At 38.2% G+C, this 24,373-nt stretch overlaps 2 protein-coding genes across 2 annotated transcripts; one reads left to right on the top strand and one right to left on the bottom strand.

The window, feature by feature from the left end:
- Positions 1-720: 720 nt before the first annotated feature.
- On the bottom strand, positions 721-2,717 carry LOC130956612 (protein FAR1-RELATED SEQUENCE 5-like). Its single transcript, XM_057883644.1, has 5 exons — positions 2,645-2,717; positions 2,158-2,529; positions 1,604-1,908; positions 948-1,526; positions 721-852 (listed from the first exon to the last, which is right to left on the bottom strand). Exons 1-5 carry the CDS (start codon positions 2,715-2,717, stop codon positions 721-723), a joined length of 1,461 nt encoding a protein of 486 aa, XP_057739627.1.
- A 15,172-nt stretch (positions 2,718-17,889) lies between these two features.
- LOC130956611 (pathogenesis-related protein PRB1-3-like) lies at positions 17,890-18,321 on the top strand. Its single transcript, XM_057883643.1, has one exon. The coding sequence runs from the start codon at positions 17,890-17,892 to the stop codon at positions 18,319-18,321; it is 432 nt and encodes a 143-aa protein (XP_057739626.1).
- The last annotated feature ends 6,052 nt before the right edge of the window (positions 18,322-24,373 follow it).

The following is a 24,373-nucleotide window of genomic DNA, read 5'->3' as shown; positions in this document are numbered from 1 at the left end:
GCAGAGAGACGGAAGGGACAAAGCATCTTCATTCGCTTATCTGAAGTTCTCACCAATGGAATACATAAGTATCTCTATCTTTATCTTTATGTTTTATTCATCATCTATACCTATTTGAGTCTGCCTGACTAAGATTTACAAGGTGACCATAGCTTGCTTCATACCAACAATCTCTGTGGGATCGACCCTTACTCGCGTAAGGTTTATTACTTGGACGACCCAGTACACTTGCTGGTTAGTTGTGCGAAGTTGTAGTGATCACAATTTCGTGCACCAGTTTTTAATCATTTTTTATTTAATGCTAGAATTCTGAAGTTGCTGGAAATTAACGCATTGCACGGACTTCGATCGTGACCAGGCCACAGTAGGTGTGATATTTAGTGGATGGTGTCTTTGGTAGGGATTCAAATGTTTCTTCACATTGTAAATTGGATGATTTTGTATATGATTTCTTTGTTTCGTGCGTTACACATTAGCGACTGCGTGCACTGCACTGCGATATCAATGCGTTTTGTTATTTTTTTTGGTTTTAAATTCTCTTGGTCCGTTTTCACGGTAGATTTAAACCATTTATCAATCGTGATTTTTATTGTCTTCTCTTTTGTTTCATTAAAAAGATTACAATAAAACATGATAACCATTGGTGACAAAATAGAAAAGGGAATAGTTTATTAGTGTTGTATGTAAAGAATGACACCTAACCCAAACCAAGAAACCTATCTATATATGCCTAAAGGAATTCAACAGGTGCATGAATCCGCCACCTTCTGATGAGTTCCACATAGTAGAATCCTCACATCTTTTATTATGGGACCCATGATGATCATTATCTGACGGAAGGTGAACCTCATCCTACAAGATGCACAACGCAAACAGAACAACATACATTAATCAAGAACACCATTGATATATAAAAATTTAAAATATAAGCCGCAGATAACATATACCGGGTGTGATTTCCTATTCCTTTTTTGCATTGATTTCTTAATTGACTTGTCCAACTCTGCTCCAAGTCTCTTACCCTTAGGCCGTCCTTTGGTCTTGACTCTTGAGGGTCCTTGAATATCATGTACAACCGCACCGCCTGTGCTCTGTGTGGGCACGGTATTCTGAGACGCAGCAGCAGTATTGGAACGCATGCTGGCACGGTAATCAATCAGCTTGGACTTTACATCCCAAAGGGCAGCTCGCAAGATGGCTGCTTCCTCATCACAAGCAACAAACTCCTGCGCAACGTTATAGAACTCTGAACACAGATGCCTGAACAAGTTGTTGCTTTCATCACTCCGAGCCACGTCATGGCTACTCTTGACATAAGTGTGCTTGCGGATGACATTCTTACTCCATCGAGGAAGAACGTAGCAGCTCGGTACTATGTCAACTCTGTAGTATGACCAGATCGCAAGGGTGTGGCAACACAATATACCAGCGGATTCAAACTTGTTGCACTTGCACTGACCCTTTTGACTCAAAGGGTCAAAGTCGACCCTAAAAGCATGGTAGACTGGCTTCCCCCAGAAAAACTTCTGCTCGTCCACAGTAATAGAAATTGTATCTCCTTTTTTTTCAATTGACCGGACCACGCAATCGATTTTTTTCTTACCTCTAGTTGAAGAATCCTGAACATACTACTGGTGTATTCCTGCTGAAACTGTCTCTCAATGCCCGTGCTCCCTATACATGGGATAAAACCTTTCGAGTCTGCAGCATCATCTTCCAGCTCCTTTTGCTCCTTGGTTCCGAGGACATTGTCGTATTCATGGACAAACTGAACTAACCCACTCTTGCAATGCAGGTATCCACCATAAAATGCATGCATACTTTCACTACGCTGTGTAATCCTCATGCCTGCCCAAAATTCACTCTTGAAAAATATTGGAACCCACTTCCGTCGATTCGCGTAAAGGTCTGCCCAAAAGAAACAAATGGTTAGGAATATCCAGACACACTGATAGAAAAAACATCTCTTTATATACTGAAAGGAACATCCACTGTCGCCAGCGATGGAAAAATCAGCTACATTTCTTATAAAAACAATATGAACAGAATCTAGATGGCACAAATCACATGATGTGAATAAATAGATAACTAGAAACCAACAGAATGGATTTATTTTAACAATCTATTTCAACCAACTAGAAATCACAAATCACCTACCTGCTAACCATCTGTTTTGGCCTAACTTGAATTGTTTGATGAAACCAGCCCAATCAGACTCGAATGATTCAATCGAAGGAGAATTCCACACAATGTGGTTCATCACTGCATGCAGTTCTCCGTACCTAGCGTATCCACCAAGCTTGAATTGTGATTTTTTCATTATGTGCCAGATGCACCATCGGTGGACAGTGTCGGGTAGGACATTCCTAATAGCCCCAGTCATCGCCTTGCACTGGTCAGTGATAATCCCCCTTGGTGCAGATCCGACGCATCTCACCCACTGCGTGAACACCCACTCAAAACTAGGGATCTCCTCGCTCCCAAGTAAAGCACAGCCAAGAAGAGTAGACTTCCCATGGTGGTTTACACCTACAAAGGATGCAAACGGCAGACCATGCCTGTGAAAAGAGCAACGACAACTGTGAGGCAACACTAGAAAATCCAGAAATAACTGCTCTTGCTATTTACAAATACATATACAGACCTATTTCTTCTGTATGTGGTGTCAAACGACACCACATCTCCGTAATATTCATACGAAGCCCTGCACCTTGCATCTACCCAAAGTGTGACAAACCCCAATTTGACGGTTTGTTTTGTATTGAATTTAGAGCATCTTGATAGCCTTTTGTCACATTTAGCCTAGGAATTAGCATGATTTCGTAATCTCTCCCGTATTTGTGCTTAAGTGTAAAAACATGCTTTTTAAGTCTTATTTTGATGAATTCTATTTCCTCTTTGATTCCATAAGATGCCTTGATATGTTTGTTAGTAATCTCAGGATGGAATAGGCTAGGCATGGATCAAAGGAAGCAAGGAAGGAAGCATACAAATGGAGAGAAGCATAAAAAGTCAAAGAAGCAAAGTCAGCCATGCACGCGCACGCGCACAAGGCGCTCGCGCGCACATTACGAGACAGGCCAAGGGCGCGCACGCGTACCATGCGCGCACGCGCCGATGATGGCACATGACCTCATTAAGGCAACACGTGCCTGGCGATTTTGGGAAGGTTTCAGCAACCAACTTTGGCGCCAAAATGCATATAAGAGCCAAGGATTGAAGGGGATTGACATGACATTAACACATTCACTTCCATAGACTAATTTTGGGAGATCATTAGTTAGAGTTAGTTTTAGAGAGAGAAGCTCTCACTTCTCTCTAGAATTAGGATTAGGATTAGGTTTAGTTCTTAGATTTAGATTTAGATTCATCTTCTTCTACTTCTATCTTCTCAATTCCTTGTTGTTACATTCATTCTTCTTCCATTCTTTTATTGCAATTTCCTTTATGTTGTTCTTGTATTTTGTTATAGATCTAGTATTGTTCCTTTTACTCTCTTTCAATTCAATAAGAGTAATTCATAATAAATGTGTTTCTTTTGATTGTTGTTGTTATTTCCTTTCAATAATCGTTGTTAGATTTCATTCTTGTTGTTGATTTACTATACTTTCCTTTTGTGCCTTCCAAGTGTTTGATGAAATGCTTGAGAGGATGTTAGAATAGGATTTTATGTTCTTGGCTTGAGAAGGTAACTTAGGATTTCTTGAGTCACTAGTGTCCAATTGATTGCTAGTTGATAGCCATTAACTCTAGCCTTCATTAATCCAATTAATGGAAAGCTAGGACTTATGGACTAGGATTGATATAGCTCACTTGACTTTCCTTTGTTAATTGATTTAAGGATGACTAAGTGGGATTAATCCTTGCAACTACCATACTTGTGGCTAGTGATAATGATGAAGACCCTTGACAACCAAATCTTGCCAAGACCATTTTGTTAATAAAGTTTTCTTACCATTTACCATTCATGTTTCTCATCAAAAAACCCCAAAATAACTCACAACCAATAACAAGACACTTTATTGTAAATCCTAGGGAGAACGACCCGAGGTTTAAATACTTCGGTTTATAGATTTTAGGGGTTTGTACTTGTGACAAACAAATTTTTGTATGAAAAGATTAGCGATTGGTTTAGAGACTATACTTGCAACGAGAATTCATTTGTGAAATTCTAAACCGTCAAAAATCCATTCGTCAAAATGGCGCCGTTGCCGGGGATTTGCAATGGTGTTGTGTTATTGGTTGTTGTACATATGTGAATATTGTGAATAGGTTTGTCTTTTGTTTGTTTCTTAATTTTTGTTAGTTTTATTTTGTTCTTTCACTATGAATTCTCACTTTGGCTATGAGTTTGGTTCTAATTGTGTTGTAGGTGAGGGGAACTTCAATGATGACATGTATCAAGGATGGGACAATCAAAGGTGGGAGGAGCCATATGCTTATGATCAATCTTCATGGCAACAACCCCCACCAATGCACTATGAAGAAGAGCCATTCTATGATGCATACCAATCCAATGGCTATGGTGAATCACATTGTGATTTCCAAGCACCATCACCATATGCCTATGAACCATACCTACAACATAACCCTCAACCATACTCACAAGCCTTTCCATACCAAGCACCTTTTCATAACCCATACTCATCATACAACCAACCATCCATACCATATCTTTATGACCATTATGAGCAAGAACCTTTAGACCCACCACAACCCTACCAAGATTACTACCAAGAACCACCTCAATACACACAATCTCCACAACCTTACCAAGAAGAACCACCTTCCTATTATGAACCCTCTCTCCAAAATGATGAACCTTCCTACCCACCACAAGCCCCAATAGACGATTCTCTCACTTTGTTACTTCAAGGACAAAAGGCCATGAAGCGGGATACACTTGAGTTTGTGACCAACTTGACCAAGGTAGTGTCTACCTTAGCCTACCAATGCTTGAACACTCAAGGTGCTTCCGTGACCCCATGTGGAACGTCAAAAGAAGAACAAAGCATGAAGGAGAAATTGGAAAGTTCGGTGGAAAAGGAGGAGTCGAGTTTTGTGTTGGAACAATTGGAGAAGCCTATGATCATTGAAGAAAAGGAAGAAGTGGTTGAAGATTTAGGAGATGTTGAAAGTCCATGGGAATGTAGCATCATGGAGCACTCTCCCAAGAAGCTTGCTATCGATGTGGAGGAGGGTGCGCAACCTCCAAGGCATATCATCATTGGAGACTTAGAAGAGGCTTACCAAGAGATGGATTCAATCATGGATGAATTTCTCTCTACAATGGAATCCTCACCCATTGGACATGAAGCTCATATTATAGAAGAGTGTGCACAACCTCCTAAGGAAGACGGAAATGGCATGGTGTATATTGAAATTGAAGAATATGAAGAGGTTGATCAAGAGATGAACTCATTCATCAATGAATTTTTATCCAAAATTGAATCGCCTCTCATTAGACAAGATGAAGTTTTTGAAGATAACACCAAGCCACGTAACAAAGACGATGAGGTTGAAATTGAAGAAAATTGTGAAGAGGTGGAAACAATTAAAGAAGAGCACAAGGAAGTGGACCTTGCATTGTCTAAGTGTGGGGAAGCCTCTCTTCCCAAATTGCCATCCAATACAATATTTAAGTGGGTAAAATCTCTATCCCTAAGCTTTAATTTCTCACTTGAATATGGTTTAATTGAAAATGATGGTCAACTTAGAACTCTTTGTGGAATTAAAAGTAAGAATGAGTTGTGTAGTGGTTGGAAAGTAGGTGTTAAGCTCATCAAGGTCAAGGCCTCAAAGTATAGGGATGATGTTGGGACAAGGATCACTTTGTATGGATCTAGAAGGAAGCATTGGTGGAATAAAGAGAATTCTGTGTGTCCGCCACATTTACGCCATCCAACCATCCGTCAAAATCATGAAACTCAACTAACGGATGGATGCGAAAATAAGATATGGGATCCCGGTTCGCTATGTGAAGACCAAATATGGGGACTCGTATTTTGGGTGGAATTCTGCCCAAACTTAATAAAAATGGTTGGAAATTCTGTCAACCAATTGAGAAGCAAAGATCCTTGGAGATTCAAGGATGAGTACAAGCATAAGCCACCATGACAAGGAGCTTCTCAAAATGTCCAACTTAAGGACTTAAACTAAAAGTGCTAGGTGGGAGACACCCCACCATGGTAAACTCTTTCCACTCTTCTAAATTTACTTAATAAGTGATTTGAGTTACCATTGTAGGTAGATGTTTCATACAAATTTGTTTGTACAACTTAATTGTTAGCTTAGTCATATGCATGTTATGTTTAGTAGTAGATAAATAATATCAAAAATTGCATTTCTTGTGAATTGTATGATAGTTAAGTGAATAAGAGTTGTGAACACTAAGGGGAGCACCCAGCAATTTGTTTTCTGAAAAAAAAAAAAGAGAGGGGGTTGGACGCGCGCGCACCATGTACGCGCACGCGCCCCTGTGTGGATGCACCACGAGCCACACTCCCGAGAGTTGGGCCTCCTTTGGGCAAACATCATGCCTTGGGCCTAACATATTACACGCGGACGCGCACAACGTGCGTGCGCGCCGTCTTTAAGAATATGGACATACACGCGGGCGCGGCAGATTTGCTGCTGCAACAATTGAGCCAATCCATAGAGAGTTGAGCCAGTTCTGGGCCAACCTTAAGCCCCTGGCCCAACTTGCTTCGCGCGGACGCGCACTTGCCGCGTACGCGCCATCTTGTCACAAATCATCAACCTACGCAGACGCGCACTTGCCGCGCGCGCGTCCTTGCGTGCTGCCACCAAACTGAGCCAAGGACCCGAGAGTTGGGCGTGCCTCAAGCCCATTCTAAGCCTCAGGCCCAATCTCACGTACGCGTGCGCGCACGGTACGTGCACGCGCCCTTACCACTTCTGCCATCCCACGCTTGAGCGCATTGCATGCTCATGCGTGGATCTCCATTCCTCTCAATGCGCGCGGACGCGTACATGCCGCGTGCGCGCCAATCTGATAGCAAGGCTCCTAGGCTATTCTCCAGAGAGTTAGGCCTGACTTGGGCCAACTCTAAGCCCCCAGCCCAACCCCATGCACGCGTGCGCGCTCTGTACGCGCACGCGTCCCTTTCCCATTTTGCTCATCCACGCTCACGCGCACGGTACGCGCACGCGTAGGTCCCGAGTTTCATCAAGGGACGCGGACGCGCAAGGTGCGCGCCCGCGCCGATTCAAAAAAATGGGAACCCTAATACGCGAAGAACGTTGCGCCGCAGTGCACTTTCCCCCATTTCCCCTTCTTCTTCCTCTCAACCCCCATAACCACCACCTCAACCTTTCCGGCCACCACCTCCGACCAACGCACACACTCTCTCAACCACCACCACGTCCCTCTCTCTCGCTCCTCCACTCACTCCCTTTTTCTCTCGCTCCTCCACTCACTCCCTTTGTCCGCGGCCACCACCGCCGCCGTCCACCGCGGCCGCCATTGCTCCTCACTTTTCCTTTCCTTCATTCACTTCGTCTTCTCCCATACACTCCCTCTCCTCTCTCTCCTTTGCCACCCTCCATGGCGGCGCAGCTCCTGGCCCTATTCCACTCCCCATTTCTCTTCCACACTCAGTTCCTCTGCTCCCAGGTTCCACTCGATTTTTTTTTGTTTTTCTTTTATTCTTTAATTTCTGTTAATTAGTCTAATTGTATGTTAGTTAGTTAAATTCAAACTTTGCATGTTAGGTTAGATAGAAATAATTGCGGTTAGGTAGCTAGGGCTGGATAGAGGATTCTAGGCCTGATAAGTGCTCCGTATGTGCTTAATTGCTGTCTGCTTATTTGGGTGTTATATGCTGATTTTGGACTGTTCTTATGCAATTCTTGTTGCCTGAATACTATACCACTGCTACTGTGCCTAATTGATGTTGTTTTCTGTGCTAATTGTGCTCTTTTGTTATTCGGGAACGTCCAATTTTAAGCCGGAATGCTGCCCGATTTTCAAGGAAATTAGTTTCATTTTGGTCTTTAATTCAATTTTGGGCAACCTACCGTTCTCTTTGACTTCCCGGATTTGCATTATTCACTGTGAACATGAACCACAACTTTTCTTTTCATTGCGCATCAATATCATCATATCACTAATCTACTTTTCTAACTAACTAATTTCTTTAACCAACTAACTTCCACTCACCTTTACCCATCTTTAACAATTTTTTCAAAGAATTGATGATATTATTGCCCTTTGAATATGAGTTGTTGATTTTAATGAAGCTTGCTTTCTTGGTTTACTTGTTCACTTTTGCATATTCATTGCAACATCATGATTATTCTTTGATAATGGTATCCTGAACATGCCTTCTCTGCTACATGCTAAATGTTTTATATATTCTATCATATTTTCTCAGGATGTCGGATAAAGGCAAAGCCATAGCCACTACCTCAAAGAAGAGAAAACACTCTACCCCCTCCATTCCTTCCATCTACAAGCATTATGCTAAGAACCCATTGAATGATGAGGAAAAAGAAAACCAGTTATTGCCTTCCACCAACCCGGACAAATTCCCCAACCTATACTGTGAGCTCCGGTTTTCTAGATATCGAACCACAAAGCTAAACATTGAGAAGAAGTTACTTCTACCTAATGATGTGAGACGGTCCATTACCGGTCGGATCCTTGATTTGGGCATTGACTTTGTTGACCGGAAATTGGGTGATATCAATATATCTTGGGTGAAGGAATTCTACTGCAACTTCTTCCGCCCAACTTTGGATTCGGTTCAGGTGAGGGGTAGGGAGATTATGATTACTGAGACTGCGATTGAGGAGGCGCTACAATGCCGCCATGTCCCCGATGAGCTGTGTGCCCATCAGCAGGCTGAGTTAGCTATACACAGCATGACTTTTGATTATGAGGCCCTCAGGACTGTTATTGGGATACCAGATGCCACATGGGTTATGGATGCCAGCAACACCAAGCCGAAAGGGATGCTATTTACTCACCTGACTCGCGAGGCCAAGACTTGGCAGATGATATTCGCTTGCTATATCTTACCCACCACCCACTTTTCTGAGATTCCTATGGAGATGCTTCTACTGATTGGGTGTGTGATGGAAGGAAAGGAGGTCTCTTTCCCTAGGCTTATCCGACAGTGTATGTGGCGGGCGCATATTCGTGGCCTACTACCATTTCCTACCTTGGTCACGAGTATGGCGGCCCTAGCTGAGGTCCCGTGGTTGGACGATGATGTGCGACCACCGCCCCCTGATGCTGATGACAGGGAGGTTACTATCCCCTGGGGTGGTTGGGTGCACGAGAGACCACCTGCGAGACGCCACTCACGGGCTAGAGCTGTCCTTGGGACACCTTCACCATCATCCTCCACAGCAGCTCCTTCATCATCTACAGATCCTTCAGCAGCACCTGAGCCTACCTATCTCCTGGTTCAGCGTCTATTCCGATTCCTAGAGCGCGAGCGACGCCATGTTAGACGCCGTTTGGATCGGATGGACCAGGCACTTATCTCTTTGGGTGCTGAGCTACCTCCGCTTCCCGATTCTCCAGCCTCCGATGAGCAGGATCATCAGGAGGAGGATGCGGAGGCACCGGTTCATCAGGATATCCCTGACACTACAGAGCCGCCACAGACTCAGGAGGAGCCGGTCCCACAGCCCGAGCCAGAGCCTATCGTTGTACCTCCCACTGATCCTCCGGTTTAGCATCGAGGACGATGCTTGATTTTAAGTGTGGGGAGGGCACCGGTAGCATTATTTGGGAACCGGTGAACTTTTCGGCCTAGTTATCTTGTTTTGCACATCTTTGTATATATTTTGATGCATTTCTAGTTTGCTTTGGATACTTTTATTGCTTATTTTGGATTTTAGATATTTTGATGCTTACGGATATTTTTAGATGTTTTGGATGATAGATTCCGTACTTTTAGTTGGATTTTTCTTTATACATTTTTGTTTATCTTTATTTTTTTTAGTTGTGGTTGTGATTAGAAATCATACTTTGAATTGCAAATACTTAGCCACCCTTTTTGCATAACATATTGGTTTTAAGTGAAAAAGGAAAGGGTGAACTAAGAAAAATTTTTGAATTTTTCAATCACAACAATGCTTAGTCGAACATTGAAAGTTTCCAAGAAGTTTAAATATAGGGCATCAACCCAATTGATTGAAAGAAAATTTTTGGTGAAACTTGCTTGAATTTCATACTTTGTGAAGCATGTATTGAACTAAGAACACAAGCTTGTGAGACTTGAGCCTATTGATGTGGTTACATTTTATAACCACTTATCTCCCATTCTTGTGTGGAATTGCTCTCTTTCTATGATTATGATCCTTGATTTGCTTGATTCTATATGTCCATTTATCTCTTGTATTTATGCATTTACATGATTGAGGCCATCATTTCATTAGCTCACTTACCCAAATAGCCAACCCTTTTTATATTCCTTTGTTAGCCAATTTGAGCCTACGATTAACCAACCTATTCTCAATTTAGCTCATTACAAGCCCAAGGCGGAAGACCAATGAAAAGTCCTTGTTTGGATCTTTGATTAGCCTAGGCTAGTGAGAGTATTTATTATTCAAGTTGGTGAGGCTTGGGAACATTGGATAGGATAAAAGGGGTAGTACACTTTCATGTTTAGGAATTGGGTACATATTCATGTATTGATTAAATGTAAAGACCTTATGCATTGATGTTCTTGTATGTAGTTTGAAAGAAGAAAAAAGAAAAAAAAAGAAGTATATAAAGAAAAGAAAAAAATGAATGAAAAAGAAGAAAAAAAAAAGAAAAGAGAAAAAAATATATGATGATGAAAAAGAAAAAAATATATAATAAAGAGGGGACAAAATGTCCCAAAGTGAAGTCAATAAAAAGGAATCAATGCATAGGTGTTATGAATCAAATAAGAATGCATGAGTATGTAAGAAAAAAAAGTGAAGAATGGGTAGTTAGGATAGCTTGCATTTGTATAGGTCATTAAATAGGTTAGGTGGGAAAGTCTATGTTAATCAAAGATTCAATCCTAGTCCACTTAACCATAAATGATCCTACCTTGACCCTAACCCCATTACAACCTAAATGAAAGACCTCATGATGAATGTATGCATGCATTGAATAAGTGTTGATTGTTAGAAGAAAATCAAATTTTAGAAAACATGATTAGAAGAGAATTGAGTGAATTAACCCTTAAACACTTGAGTGAATAGAGCGGATACACATCCGGTGAGGGTTCAAAAGTTCAATCACATGTATTCACCAATATTATCTATATTCTTGCAAGTTGAACTCTTTTTGATAATTCAATACAATTGTGGTTTGGACTTAGTTCCTATATGCCTAGCTCTTGTGCTTACACATGCTCTCTTGGGGTTTGATTTGTTTGAACTAAGCACTTCCATTTGTTTAGATAGTTGCATTTAGATAGGATTCATATAGTTTAGTTGCATTCATTTAATGTCATATCCCTTAGTTCCTTCTTATTTTAGCATGAGGACATGCTAAGGCTTAAGTGTGGGGAGGTTGACAAACCCCAATTTGACGGTTTGTTTTGTATTGAATTTAGAGCATCTTGATAGCCTTTTGTCACATTTAGCCTAGGAATTAGCATGATTTCGTAATCTCTCCCGTATTTGTGCTTAAGTGTAAGAACATGCTTTTTAAGTCTTATTTTGATGAATTCTATTTCCTCTTTGATTCCATAAGATGCCTTGATATGTTTGTTAGTAATCTCAGGATGGAATAGGCTAGGCATGGATCAAAGGAAGCAAGGAAGGAAGCATACAAATGGAGAGAAGCATAAAAAGTCAAAGAAGCAAAGTCAGCCATGCACGCGCACGCGCACAAGGCGCTCGCGCGCACATTACGAGACAGGCCAAGGGCGCGCACGCGTACCATGCGCGCACGCGCCGATGATGGCACATGACCTCATTAAGGCAACACGTGCCTGACGATTTTGGGAAGGTTTCAGCAACCAACTTTGGCGCCAAAATGCATATAAGAGCCAAGGATTGAAGGGGATTGACATGACATTAACACATTCACTTCCATAGATTAATTTTGGGAGATCATTAGTTAGAGTTAGTTTTAGAGAGAGAAGCTCTCACTTCTCTCTAGAATTAGGATTAGGATTAGGTTTAGTTCTTAGATTTAGATTTAGATTCATCTTCTTCTACTTCTATCTTCTCAATTCCTTGTTGTTACATTCATTCTTCTTCCATTCTTTTATTGCAATTTTCTTTATGTTGTTCTTGTATTTTGTTATAGATCTAGTATTGTTCCTTTTACTCTCTTTCAATTCAATAAGAGTAATTCATAATAAATGTGTTTCTTTTGATTGTTGTTGTTATTTCCTTTCAATAATCGTTGTTAGATTTCATTCTTGTTGTTGATTTACTATACTTTCCTTTTGTGCCTTCCAAGTGTTTGATGAAATGCTTGAGAGGATGTTAGAATAGGATTTTATGTTATTGGCTTGAGAAGGTAACTTAGGATTTCTTGAGTCACTAGTGTCCAATTGATTGCTAGTTGATAGCCATTAACTCTAGCCTTCATTAATCCAATTAATGGAAAGCTAGGACTTATGGACTAGGATTGATATAGCTCACTTGACTTTCCTTTGTTAATTGATTTAAGGATGACTAAGTGGGATTAATCCTTGCAACTACCATACTTGTGGCTAGTGATAATGATGAAGACCCTTGACAACCAAATCTTGCCAAGACCATTTTGTTAATAAAGTTTTCTTACCATTTACCATTCATGTTTCTCATCAAAAAACCCCAAAATAACTCACAACCAATAACAAGACACTTTATTGTAAATCCTAGGGAGAACGACCCGAGGTTTAAATACTTCAGTTTATAGATTTTAGGGGTTTGTACTTGTGACAAACAAATTTTTGTATGAAAGGATTAGCGATTGGTTTAGAGACTATACTTGCAACGAGAATTCATTTGTGAAATTCTAAACCGTCAAAAATCCATTCGTCAAAGTGCGCTCCTAAACTTATTAGCATCGTCAACATCTATTGCATAGAAGAAGTTGGGATTGATCTCCTTCATTCGAACAAAATAATTCATCATCCCCTGGAAGTCCTCGTTGTCATCGGAACATCGGAGATTACGTGTGATGTAATTTCTGACATCCTTTTCTGAAAAACCCAGGTTTGCGGACCCACCAACCTCGTTTGCCAGTGCTAGATACGTCTTGTTGGGTCTTATTCCAGCCTTGTCGTTATCTGTAATAACGCACTTAGCATGCATGGTCAGCTCCCGGTACTCATGATAATGGACAGCTTTCTCAGCCGAACAAGGGTGAGAATGCCTCAGTTCTAATCTAGACACAACCCAACATTCATTCTCATTGTCCAGCACGACATACATCCTTGCTTTGAATCTCGTGGCTGTAATTCTATTTGCTCGAGTTGCTGCGTTCACCCTAGACTCTCGATAACCTTCACGCGTGCAGTAAATAGATTGATTAACCGGTATCTTTGATTCCTTCCGCGTCTTGTCAAAATTCGTGTTCCTGATTTTAGTAACGAACCCAACTTTCTTTGCATAGTTTGCATAAAATTTCTGTGCGAGAGGCAACGAACCAAAACTCATTCCTACAACTGAAATTTCCTCTTCACCTACGCCACTATGATCCGGCAACTGTAACGTCAATACACAAAATTATATACGAATTAAACTAGCCCTAACACAGTAAGTGTTTAATAGAAATTCTTAGGATACTATAATAATATCTCAAATAAATGAGCTTTTTGAATTAAAAAAAAAAAAACAAAAAAGAGTTGATAGGTTTACAAATCACAAAACACCTTTATATAATAACATGGGAATAATTTCAGTAAAATACTATCATAATAAATCTAGAAGTAATATCTTATGCATTATGGAAGTATACAATCATCAATCTACTTTTTTCATCCTATGTCATTATAAGTCTAATAATATTTGAGGAATCATAAAGCACTCATTAATAGAGTTATACTATAATTGAAGGCATGTGCCGAGTTGGTATATCCTACCCTTACGAAGTAAGTGAAGTGTGAAATCAAAGCATATTCCCATCTCATAAAAACCTTGCCAAGGCATACATACCATTAAGAAAGAGGACATGATCTGTTCTTAATCAATAATACAAAATTAACATAGTGAAAAGTCCAATGTCGCTTAAGAAACATCTTATTAGCATGAACTATAAACATCTAGGTAGCACATTCAAACCTGGCATCCATCGTCCAGCTCATTCTTTCTAGTCACAACGACATCGGTAATTTCGTCGAACTACAATTAAAGAAACCAGAAAAAGGCATTTGTCAAGTTAAGAACATTCCTTACTATATATTTACTGAGTCGTATAAAAAGCATCAAAGAAAATTGCATCACAAAATATGGGAGTCAAGCATACTTTAATGATGGTAATTCTAATGATTCACACATGATGGGTAAGTGTTTAGCAATTATTTTTTGCTCAGCTCAATATATAAATGTGCCAGAATTCTCCAAACCAATATAGTTTTTGAAGTAAAAAAAATTCAAATTAGCATGAATAAGGGTGCTTCAAATACCACGTTGTTACAAAATTTAAAACAAATAATGAGAAGCTTATGAAACATACCTTGCACCCTACTTGTTCTTGAATGTCTAATTCATCCACATTAAATTGTTCATCGCCTAGTGTTGGATTGGTGAATGTAGTAATTGATCCTTCTTCAGTGGGTGAAAAGGCCATGGAAGATGCTCTGTTCCGGTAATGATCTCGTAGCCTTATCTTTGATTGTTTGACTTGATGAGGTTGGCACCATAGCCGCTGCGATGGGAAGTTCTAATCGGCGCCGTCAGTGACTAACGATGAATTGCGCCACCAAATGGAAAAGAAAGATGATTCGGGTTTGACCAAAGGGAAGCTGAATTTTGAAACCGCTTTGATGAGGTGTTCCGTGATCCTAGGATAGGTTTATGGTTTTTTGAAAGTCAAGGAGTGATTTGGTTGAATACGGCAATTAATAACAAAAATTAAAAATTAAATAAAATTAAATTAATTAAACAAAATGTGGTTTTGTTTATTTTTTGGCTGATCCCCTTTTGGTTCCACATACTTTTCCAAATAAATATAATGAAAGCAGCTTGGCCTAATGGCACGCAAACAATCAAACTGCACATGCAGGATAGAATTTAAGTTTAAACTTAAAAAAAGTTTTTTTTGTTAATTGTTGTCGGTTTGTATCGGTTTTGATTGGTTTATATATACTGATTCTAACCAATTTTCTTTTTTAAACGATCAAAATATTAGACTAAACCGATTTAGAATTTGATTTGCTAATTTTTTTGTCAAGTCTTAAATTGGTCTCTAAAATTGCACTCGAGTCTTAAAGTAGTCCTTGAAATTAATAGCTACCCAATTTCGTCTTTGAACTTGCACTACGAGACTCATACTAGTCTCTAAAACGCTTTCCATTCATCGGAACCTTAAAACGACGTCATTTTGAAAAATAAAAAGGGAAATTGAAGAAAACACGCTCCCCTTACCCATCCCCTTCCCATTTCCTTTCTACTTCCCCAACCTAATGCCCTTCTCCTTCCTCTTCTCCTTCTGCTTTTCCATCCTGAGACCTTTCTCCTTTCCCTTCTCCTTCTCCAACCTGACGCCCTCCCCCTCCCCAACCATACTCTCACACTCACAACACTAAACACATGGAGTTCTCCTCAATCCTCGCTGTCGCCGCCTCTCGCCGGCCTCCATTTTAGTGCCGCGCCGCTCATCACCCCCTCTCCAACCTAATCTCTCATACTCAAACACAGTAGAGGTAGAGACAGAGCATAAAGCCTCAACCTTCTTTATTATCGCTGCTCCGCTCGCCAGCATTCGTTTTGTTGCCGCGCCACTCGCTAGCCTCCACCTCGTCGTCCGCCGCTTGTCAACCCCTCTGCGTCAACACATCGTCTCGTTTCTTACCGTCAGTGCTCGCTTCTGCCTCCATGTCTAGTCGTCACTGTTACTGCTCGCGCATCGGCGATTTTCTCTTGTCTCCTCTCTGTCTCCCTCTGTCTCCATCTTCTTTTCTCTGGCTCGGTTCTCTCTCGCATCCATGGTGAGTTTTTTTTTTATTTTTTAGTTATTTAATTATTGTTCTTTAATGTTTTGGGTGATTGCTACAGTTGATCCTGTTTCAATATAACAACAATGGTTGATTTTAGCTGTTTTCTATTTTGTAATTATTATTGACTTTTTTGTTGTTACTATCTTTTGTACTTGTTGCTGTTTAGGTTGATTGATGCTTGCTATTTAAGTTGATTGATCTTTTTTGATTGATGCTGATTTTTTTTGTGATATTTTGTGTTACTGATTTTTATTTTTGTGATCTGTTGAAGAAGAAGAAGAACAGAATTAAAGAAGAAGGGATTAAGGTTTTGGAAGGGGATTGTTATTTTATATATATATATATAAAATGACGACGTTTTAATAGAAATCAGTCCAGTAGTTTAGCTTTTTAATAGACGAAAAATGCTTTAGAAACTATTATGAGTTTTGGAGTATAATAATTTTAAAGATAAATTTAAATAATTATTAATTTCAGATATTATTTTAAAATTTGAGTGCAATTTTAGAGACTATTTTAAAACTTATCTTAACAGATTGATAATCAGTTGACATTGTTAACGTGTTCTTATATTAGAATTTTGGCCTGTCATTCTAATCTCCTTTGTAAAAGTTTCCCTATTGTATTAAATGGCATATTAGACTTTTTTATTTGGTAATTTAGAAAAAGAGATAGAAAGAGATGTAATGAATTTTAATTTGGAGAATATTTTAATTGAACTTTAATTATAAAATAAGATATATATTTTTATTGTTTAATTTTGGTAATATGTAAAAATGTAATAAACAAAAATAATAGATTAAGATAATAGAAAAGAATAACAGATGATATATATATATATATATATATATATATATATATATAATAGAATAGAAGATAAAAAAAGAACAAGAATAAATTAAGAGGAAAAAAAAGTGGAAGAAAATTCTTTAATTTTATATAAAGAAAAGTATTTTAATTATAATAAGATATTGGCAAGTACATTTTAATGATCAAATTAACAATATACCATGTAAATAGTCGAAAATAAATTACCAAAAAGTATTTGAAAAAAAAGCTATTTATTTATGATATCTTCTATTTTTTTAAAACGGTAATACTAAGTTATTTCATTTGACATAACACTCATAATTATATAACAACTATAATTATATATTTTTATATTAAAATTATATAATTATTTTAATAATAATTATTAAAAATTAAATATGATAATTTTAGATTGTTTGAATTAATTTTTTATTGTCTTTCAAATATTATTATTTTTGAAAAGCTAGTAACAAGTAAAAACCTATAGTGAATGAACATGGTAAGAGCTATTAATATAATTTTAATTATTGGAGACGCAAAAATGAACATGCCAAGAGCTTAATAATTCAAATAAAACCTATGATCCTTGAAGCATTAAAAAGAAAGTTGTGTACATACAGCCGAATCAAAACTAAATGTCTCATCGTTATTATCATTGGTTTTACCTCATTAGACTCTTGCATTGGCTCGACGATTATTCCATTCTAATAACTAATATTTATATTATTTATACAATTTGTTTCATTTTGTTACTGGCCTTTTGAACCTCCAATAAATCATTGCATGGTTATTATATATATCCATGAATCGTCGGACACTAAACACAATGACATTTAATTTTTGCAATCATCGAATTTCTTTTCCCTAATTTAGAGCTAAGAGAATGAAAAGGTTGTTGAAGATTTCGTTGATGGTAATAAGTTTCGTAAGCATTATTCCATGGTGCTTATCGAGTCAAAATTTTGCAATGGACTATCTTAAAGGTCATAATGCTGCACGTGCTAAAGTTGGTGTTAAGCCATTGAAGTGGGACAAAGAACTAGAATCACTTGCTCATGAGTTTGTGAATGAACATGTTGCAGATTGTTATGGAATGTCTATACCTCATCATTTTGGTAGTAACTACGGCCAAAACATTGTACATAATCCGAATCGTGTTTCAGCAGCATCTGCAGTGGCCACATGGGTAGCACAGAAACAAAACTATGAGCCCAAATCTAACAAATGCATTGATGGTAACCCTGCCAGTTGTCATTGTTACGTTCAAGTTGTTTGGGGTGCATCAACTTATTTAGGTTGCGCAAGAGGTGACTGCGACAATGATGAAGGCACCCTTATTACTTGTTATTATGATCCTAGCGGCACCTTTCCAGCTCAACGCCCCTACTCAGTGCATTAATTAGTAGCGTTTATGGGGGATGTAAAATTGGATTTGTCTTTATTTAGATCTGACAAAATATGTATTGGGTCTATTATTTAGATTTTAATTTAATTTTAAATTTAATAAAATTTAAATATTTTTAACAAATATGAATATAACATAATATTAAAATTAATTTAAAATATATATATATATATATTTTTAGTTCTTTTAAGGTGCACATAAATAGAGTAAAATTGTATTTGCATCGACCATAATCGATTTTTGAAATCTTTATCCGATTTTAAACTTGATAAAATTACACTAAATTAACCCATAAAATATTTAGGTCTGGCCGGATCTTCGAGTCGAGTCGAGCCATATGCACCTTAACATTAATTATCGGATTAAACTCATTTTTTTCCTCTATATTAGCTATTTTAAAAAGAATTTAGTTAACATGTGCACTAAAAATAAATTATAAGTTCGTTTATCATTAATAAAGAATTTAAATATTTTTAATTTATTAAATAAAAATAAAATAAATTTATTAAAAATTTAAATTTTTTATATTTTCGATGAAAACACATTGGATCAATATAAATTCAGAATTTTAATCACATGACAAACTCAGAGAATATGTTAGTTAGCACTATATCAAACTCTAGATCCCAGACATGCAAGAAAATTAAATGCAATATAATGAGCAATGAATTAGTAATTAACTATTTTTGTATGTTAAAACAAAATACCTGAAAAGAAGCACAGTAGGTGAAAAATCTAAATCTCACTTGCAAGTTAGAAAATTATCACTACAATATTTTTTTTATCTAAGATAATATTTATTTGAAATAATATTTAATAAAAGTTCTCTTAAATAGATAAAGACAATATTTTTGACGAGTTGTTTTTGAGTAAGGCGAAGATAACAAAATTTTTGGTCACCCATAAAAAAAGTTATCTTTGATAATTAAAATAACGTTTACAAAATGTTGTAATATAAAAACTTTAAAACAACACTTCTAAATAAAAATACAACATTATATAAGGGTTGTCAAAAAATTTAACAAATAACATTTATAAAAAGTTGCCTAAAATTATTCATAGTTAAAAATTTTAGAAAAAAACTTTTAATCATATTCCCACCAATTATTTTTCCTATCAAGTAACTTAAAAAAAAAACAAATTTGTTTATCAATTCACTTTACTTTAATTGAAAGAAAACACACTAAGCCCTAAATAACTAAGCCACTGAAGCCAGTAACACCCATGCACGATCCCTTTCTCTTCTTTCTCCACCGTCAGCTCTAATAATCGACGACGCTAACAGCGACAGCAGCTCCTCCATGGCGACAGCGCGGTGCTCTCCTCCACGGTGACGGTGCCGTGCGCTCCTCGTTCTGCGCCGAACCACCACCGGCGAGAAATCCCTCTCTTTTCTCTTCTTCTTCTTCTTCTTCTTCCTCTTCTTCTTTTTTCTCGCATCCTCCTCTTCGCGAATCGGAGATGCATGTAGAACCGTAGCAACCTCTGTTTCGCTGGCGAGCTTTGTCGCAACACAGCAGCCACCCCTCTGCCGATCTATTGCTCTGGCAACACGGCGACCACCCCTCAAGTGTAACCTCCTCACCCCCACCTTCTTGTTTCTCTGTTCTTTAATTTTCAGGTTTTGGCAAAAACCCATTTTGCTATTATCTGATTTAATTCATTACATTTTAGTTAGATTTTAATTTTTTACTTAGTAATTTTATTTAGTCAAACTTATTTTTGCTAATTAGGTTAATTTAATTTTAGTAATTGAAAAATAAAAGAATTGTATAGTTTAATTTAAGTGATTTCTATTATGAATAAATTATGGTTTATTTTATTAAATTGAACTTTTAGAAATTAATTTATTAGGAATGACTAAATTGATTTTTATAAATACTTTGAGTTTAAGTTAATTAATGTTTAGGAATAATCTTTATTATAATTAGTTATTTTATTTAAATTAGAATTAGAGTTCTGGTGATGGAAAAATAATAAAAAGTTGTATCATTTAATTTCAATAATTAATATTTTGAGTTTAAAATTGTATTTTATAAAATGTGATTAATATATTTATTTTATAATTTAAATTAAAAAAAATAATTATTTGAGCTCATTTATATAAAGATAAATAAGATCTTATGTGTTTTGAAAGTAATCTTTAAAGTATTATATTTGATTTTTGAATTGTTATTTTATCTAAAATATTTTGTAAAATTGTTATATTACTCGTATGTATTTTACTCTAACTCTAGAAGCACCAAATAAAATCCTAATTTCACTAAATTTCTAACTTATAACCTAAATCCCTAAATGTACAATCAGAAAGGGAAAGAAAGGGAACAGGGAGCTCGAGGGGGGAAACAGAAGGGAAGAAAGAAGGAAACGGAGAGTAGAGGGAGAGAGTGACGGAATAGAAAAAGAAGAGAGGAAGGACGATCGCCGCGTCGTGCGGCTTCCTGTGCTGGTTGTCGTCGTTGCCGCCAGAGCTAGAGGAGAGAGAGAGAACGCTTGTGAGGGAGAGGCGTCGAGAGAGAGATGCAATGGAGGTCAAAGGGAGGAGCTGTCGTCACCGCCATCCCGTCCATGGAGCCCGAGCTCGCTTCGCCATCTCTAAGCTTCGACGACGCTGTGGAGGAGAGTGGAGGAGTCACCATCGCTAGAGAGAGGGAGAGCCAGAGAAGGAGCACGAGACTTATGAGAAAGGCGATGCACAGAGGAGGAACTGTTCCTCTGCCGCCTCTATCGCCGAAATTCCTGGTCGCCGTTGGTGCACGAAATTGTGATCACTACAACTTCGCACAACTAACCAGCAAGTGCACTGGGTCGTCCAAGTAATACCTTGCGTGAGCAAGGGTCGATCCCACGGAGATTGTCGGCTTGAAGCAAGCTATGGTTATCTTGTAAATCTTAGTCAGGATATCAGAAATTATCAGGATTGATTGTAAGAAGCAAAAGAACATGTAATGGTTACTTGTACTGCAGTAATGGAGAATGGGTTGAGGTTTGGAGATGCTTCATCTTCCGAATCTCTGCTTTCCTACTATCTTCTTCATCAAACACGCATGTCTCCTTCCATGGCAAGCTCGTGTAGGGTCTCACTGTTGTCAGCAGCTACCTCCCATCCGCGCAGTGAAAGCTAATGCACACACTCTGTCACAGTGCTGCCAATCACCGGTTTGGTTCCCTCCCCTACCGGAATAGAATAACTCTTTTGCGTCTGTCACTAACGCCCAGTAGGTTACAGGTTTGAAGCACGTCACAGTCATTCAATCATTGAATCCTACTCAGAATACCACAGACAAGGTTTAGACCTTCCGGATTCTCTTGAATGCTGCCATCAGGTCCTGCCTATACCACGAAGATTCCAATTAAAGAACCCAAGAGATAACTACTCAATCTAAGATAGAACAGAGGTGGTTGTCAGGCACGTGTTCATGGTTGAGAATGATGATGATTGTCACGGATCATCACATTCATCCGGATTAAGAACAAGTGTTATCTTAGAATGGAAGCAAGCATGATTGAATAAGAAACAGTAGTAATTGCATTAATCCATCAAGACACAGCAGAGCTCCTCACCCCCAACCATGGGGTTTAGAGGCTCATACTGTGGAAAGAACGTGTACAAAATGTTATGGGGTCATAAGGTTCTGATTACAATGTAAAAAGGTCCTATAAGTAGTAAACTAGTATCCTAAGGTTTACAGAAATGAGTAAATGACAGAAAAATCCACTTCCTGGCCCACTTGGTGTGTGCTTGGGCTGAGCAATGAAGGAAATTCGTGTAGAGACCTTTTCTGGAGTTAAACGCCAGTTCTCATGCCAGTTTGGGCGTTTAACTCCAACTTTTATTCCAGTTCCGGCGTTTAACGCTGGAATTTCTGAGGCCGGATTGCTACGCGGGTTTGGGCCATCAAATCTTGGACAAAGTATAGACTATTATATATTGCTGGAAAGCCCAGGATGTCTACTTTCCAATGCCGTTGAGAGCGCGCCAATTGGGCTTCTGTAGCTCCAGAAAATCCACTTTGAGTGCAGGGAGGTCAGAATCCAACAGCATCTGCAGTCCTTTTCAGTCTCTGGATCAGATTTTTGCTCAGGACCCTCAATTTCAGTCAGAAAATACCTGAAATCACAGAAAAACACACAAACCCATAGTAAAGTCCAGAAAAGTGAATTTTAATTAAAAACTAATAAAAATATACTAAAAACTAACTAAAAGATACTAAAAACATACTAAAAACAATGCCAAAAGCATACAAATTATCCGCTCATCACAACACCAAACTTAAATTGTTGCTTGTCCCCAAGCAACTGAAAATCAAAATAGGATAAAAAGAAGAGAATATACTATAGATCCCAAAATATCAAAGAAACATAGTTCCAATTAGATGAGCGGGACTAGTAGCTTTTTGCCTCCGAACAGTTTTGGCATCTCACTCTATCCTTTGAAGTTCAGAATGATTGGCATCTATAAGAACTTAGAACTCAGATAGTGTTATTGATTCTCCTAGTTAAGTATATTGATTCTTGAACATAGCTAGTGTATGAGTCTTGGCTGTGGCCCAAAACACTCTGTCTTCCAGTATTACCACCGGATACATACATGCCACAGACACATAATTGGGTGAACCTTTTTAGATTGTGACTCAGCTTTGCTAAAGTCCCCAATTAGAGGTGTCCAGGGTTCTTAAGCACACTCTTGTTGCCTTGGATCACAACTTTATTTCCTTCTCTTTTTTTTTTCGAAATTTTTTTTTTTTGAATATTGCTTTTTCTTGCTTCAAGAATCAATTTGATGATTTTTCAGATCCTCAATAACAGTTCTCTTTCTCCTCATTCTTTCAAGAGCCAACAATTTTAACATTCTCAAAACAACAAATTCAAAAGACATATGCACTGTTCAAGCATTCATTCAGAAAACAAAAAGTATTGTCACCACATCAAGCTAATTCAACTAGTTTCAGAGATAAATTTCGAAACCCTGTACTTCTTGTTCTTTTGTGATTAAAGCATTTTTCTTTTAAGAGAGGTGATGGATTCATAGGACATTCATAGCTTTAAGGCATAAACTTTATTAATTTTATTAATTAAGAACAAGACTCAAATATAGATATAAGATGAGACTAACAATAAAGGAAAAAAATAAAAAAAACGAAAAACAGAGGCTCCTAATGATAGAGGTTTTCACAGAGTTAGGACTCAACAACCTTGATTTTGAGAAGTGGATGCTCCCTCAGCTTGAGAGGAGAGCTTTTGGCGCTTCAGTTCTTTGATTTCACGCCCCTGCTTCTCTTGTTCCTTCAGCAATTTGCAGATCATGCAGTTCTGATTCTGCTGTTCTTCCTTCAGTTGCTCCATAGTCTCTTGCAGCTTGTTGATGGATGCTTCTAGGCTGGCCCAGTAGCCAATTTCAGGGAATTCAGGGAGGAACTCACGCGCCCTCCTCTTGATAGAGTTGTCTTGCACTTGTCCTTCCATTGACTTCTTGGTGATTGGATGTTCAATGGGTATGAACTCATCTACTCCCATCTTTACCCCAGCCTCTTTACAGAGCAAGGAGATCAAGCTTGGGTAGGCCAATTTGGCTTCAGTGGAATTCTTATTTGCAATTGTGTAGATCTCACAAGCAATCACATGATGCACCTCCACTGCTTTTCCAAGCATAATGCAGTGAATCATCACTGCTCTCTTGATGGTGACCTCAGAACGGTTGCTAGTGGGCAGTATGGAACGCCCAATAAAGTCTAGCCAACCCCTTGCAATTGGTTTGAGGTCTCCCCTCTTGAGTTGGTTTGGGACACCCTTAGAATTGGTTATCCACTTAGTTCCAGGGAGGCATATGTCCTCTAGAACTTGATCCAACCCCTTATCTACTCTCACCATCCTCCTATTAAAGGAATCAGGATCATCTTGTAGTTGAGGTAGTTTGAAGATTTCTCTTATTTTGTCCAGATGGAAGTACATAACTTTCCCTCTGACCATGGTTCTGTGGGTATGGTAAGCGGTTCCAGTCATTCTTTGCTTATCTGTTAGCCACAGATTTGAATAGAATTCCTGA

Source organism: Arachis stenosperma, chromosome 10 (genome assembly GCF_014773155.1).
Source record: "Arachis stenosperma cultivar V10309 chromosome 10, arast.V10309.gnm1.PFL2, whole genome shotgun sequence".
Classification (NCBI taxonomy): domain Eukaryota; kingdom Viridiplantae; phylum Streptophyta; class Magnoliopsida; order Fabales; family Fabaceae; genus Arachis; species Arachis stenosperma.
The sequence above is the reverse complement of the archived record's forward strand: the minus strand, read 5'-3'. Positions and strand labels throughout refer to the sequence as shown.

What these genes read in the sequence shown, in the direction of transcription:
- LOC130956612 (XM_057883644.1), bottom strand. Translation starts at nt 2,717, where the DNA reads ATGCAAGGTGCAGGGCTTCGTATGAATATTACGGAGATGTGGTGTCGT. An exon ending in ACCACATACAGAAGAAATAG is followed by an intron (nt 2,530 to 2,644) that starts GTCTGTATATGT and finishes CATCCTTTGTAG; the next exon opens with GTGTAAACCACCATGGGAAG. An exon ending in TCAGGATTCTTCAACTAGAG is followed by an intron (nt 1,527 to 1,603) that starts GTAAGAAAAAAA and finishes GTGGACGAGCAG; the next exon opens with AAGTTTTTCTGGGGGAAGCC.
- LOC130956611 (XM_057883643.1), top strand. Translation starts at nt 17,890, where the DNA reads ATGGACTATCTTAAAGGTCATAATGCTGCACGTGCTAAAGTTGGTGTT.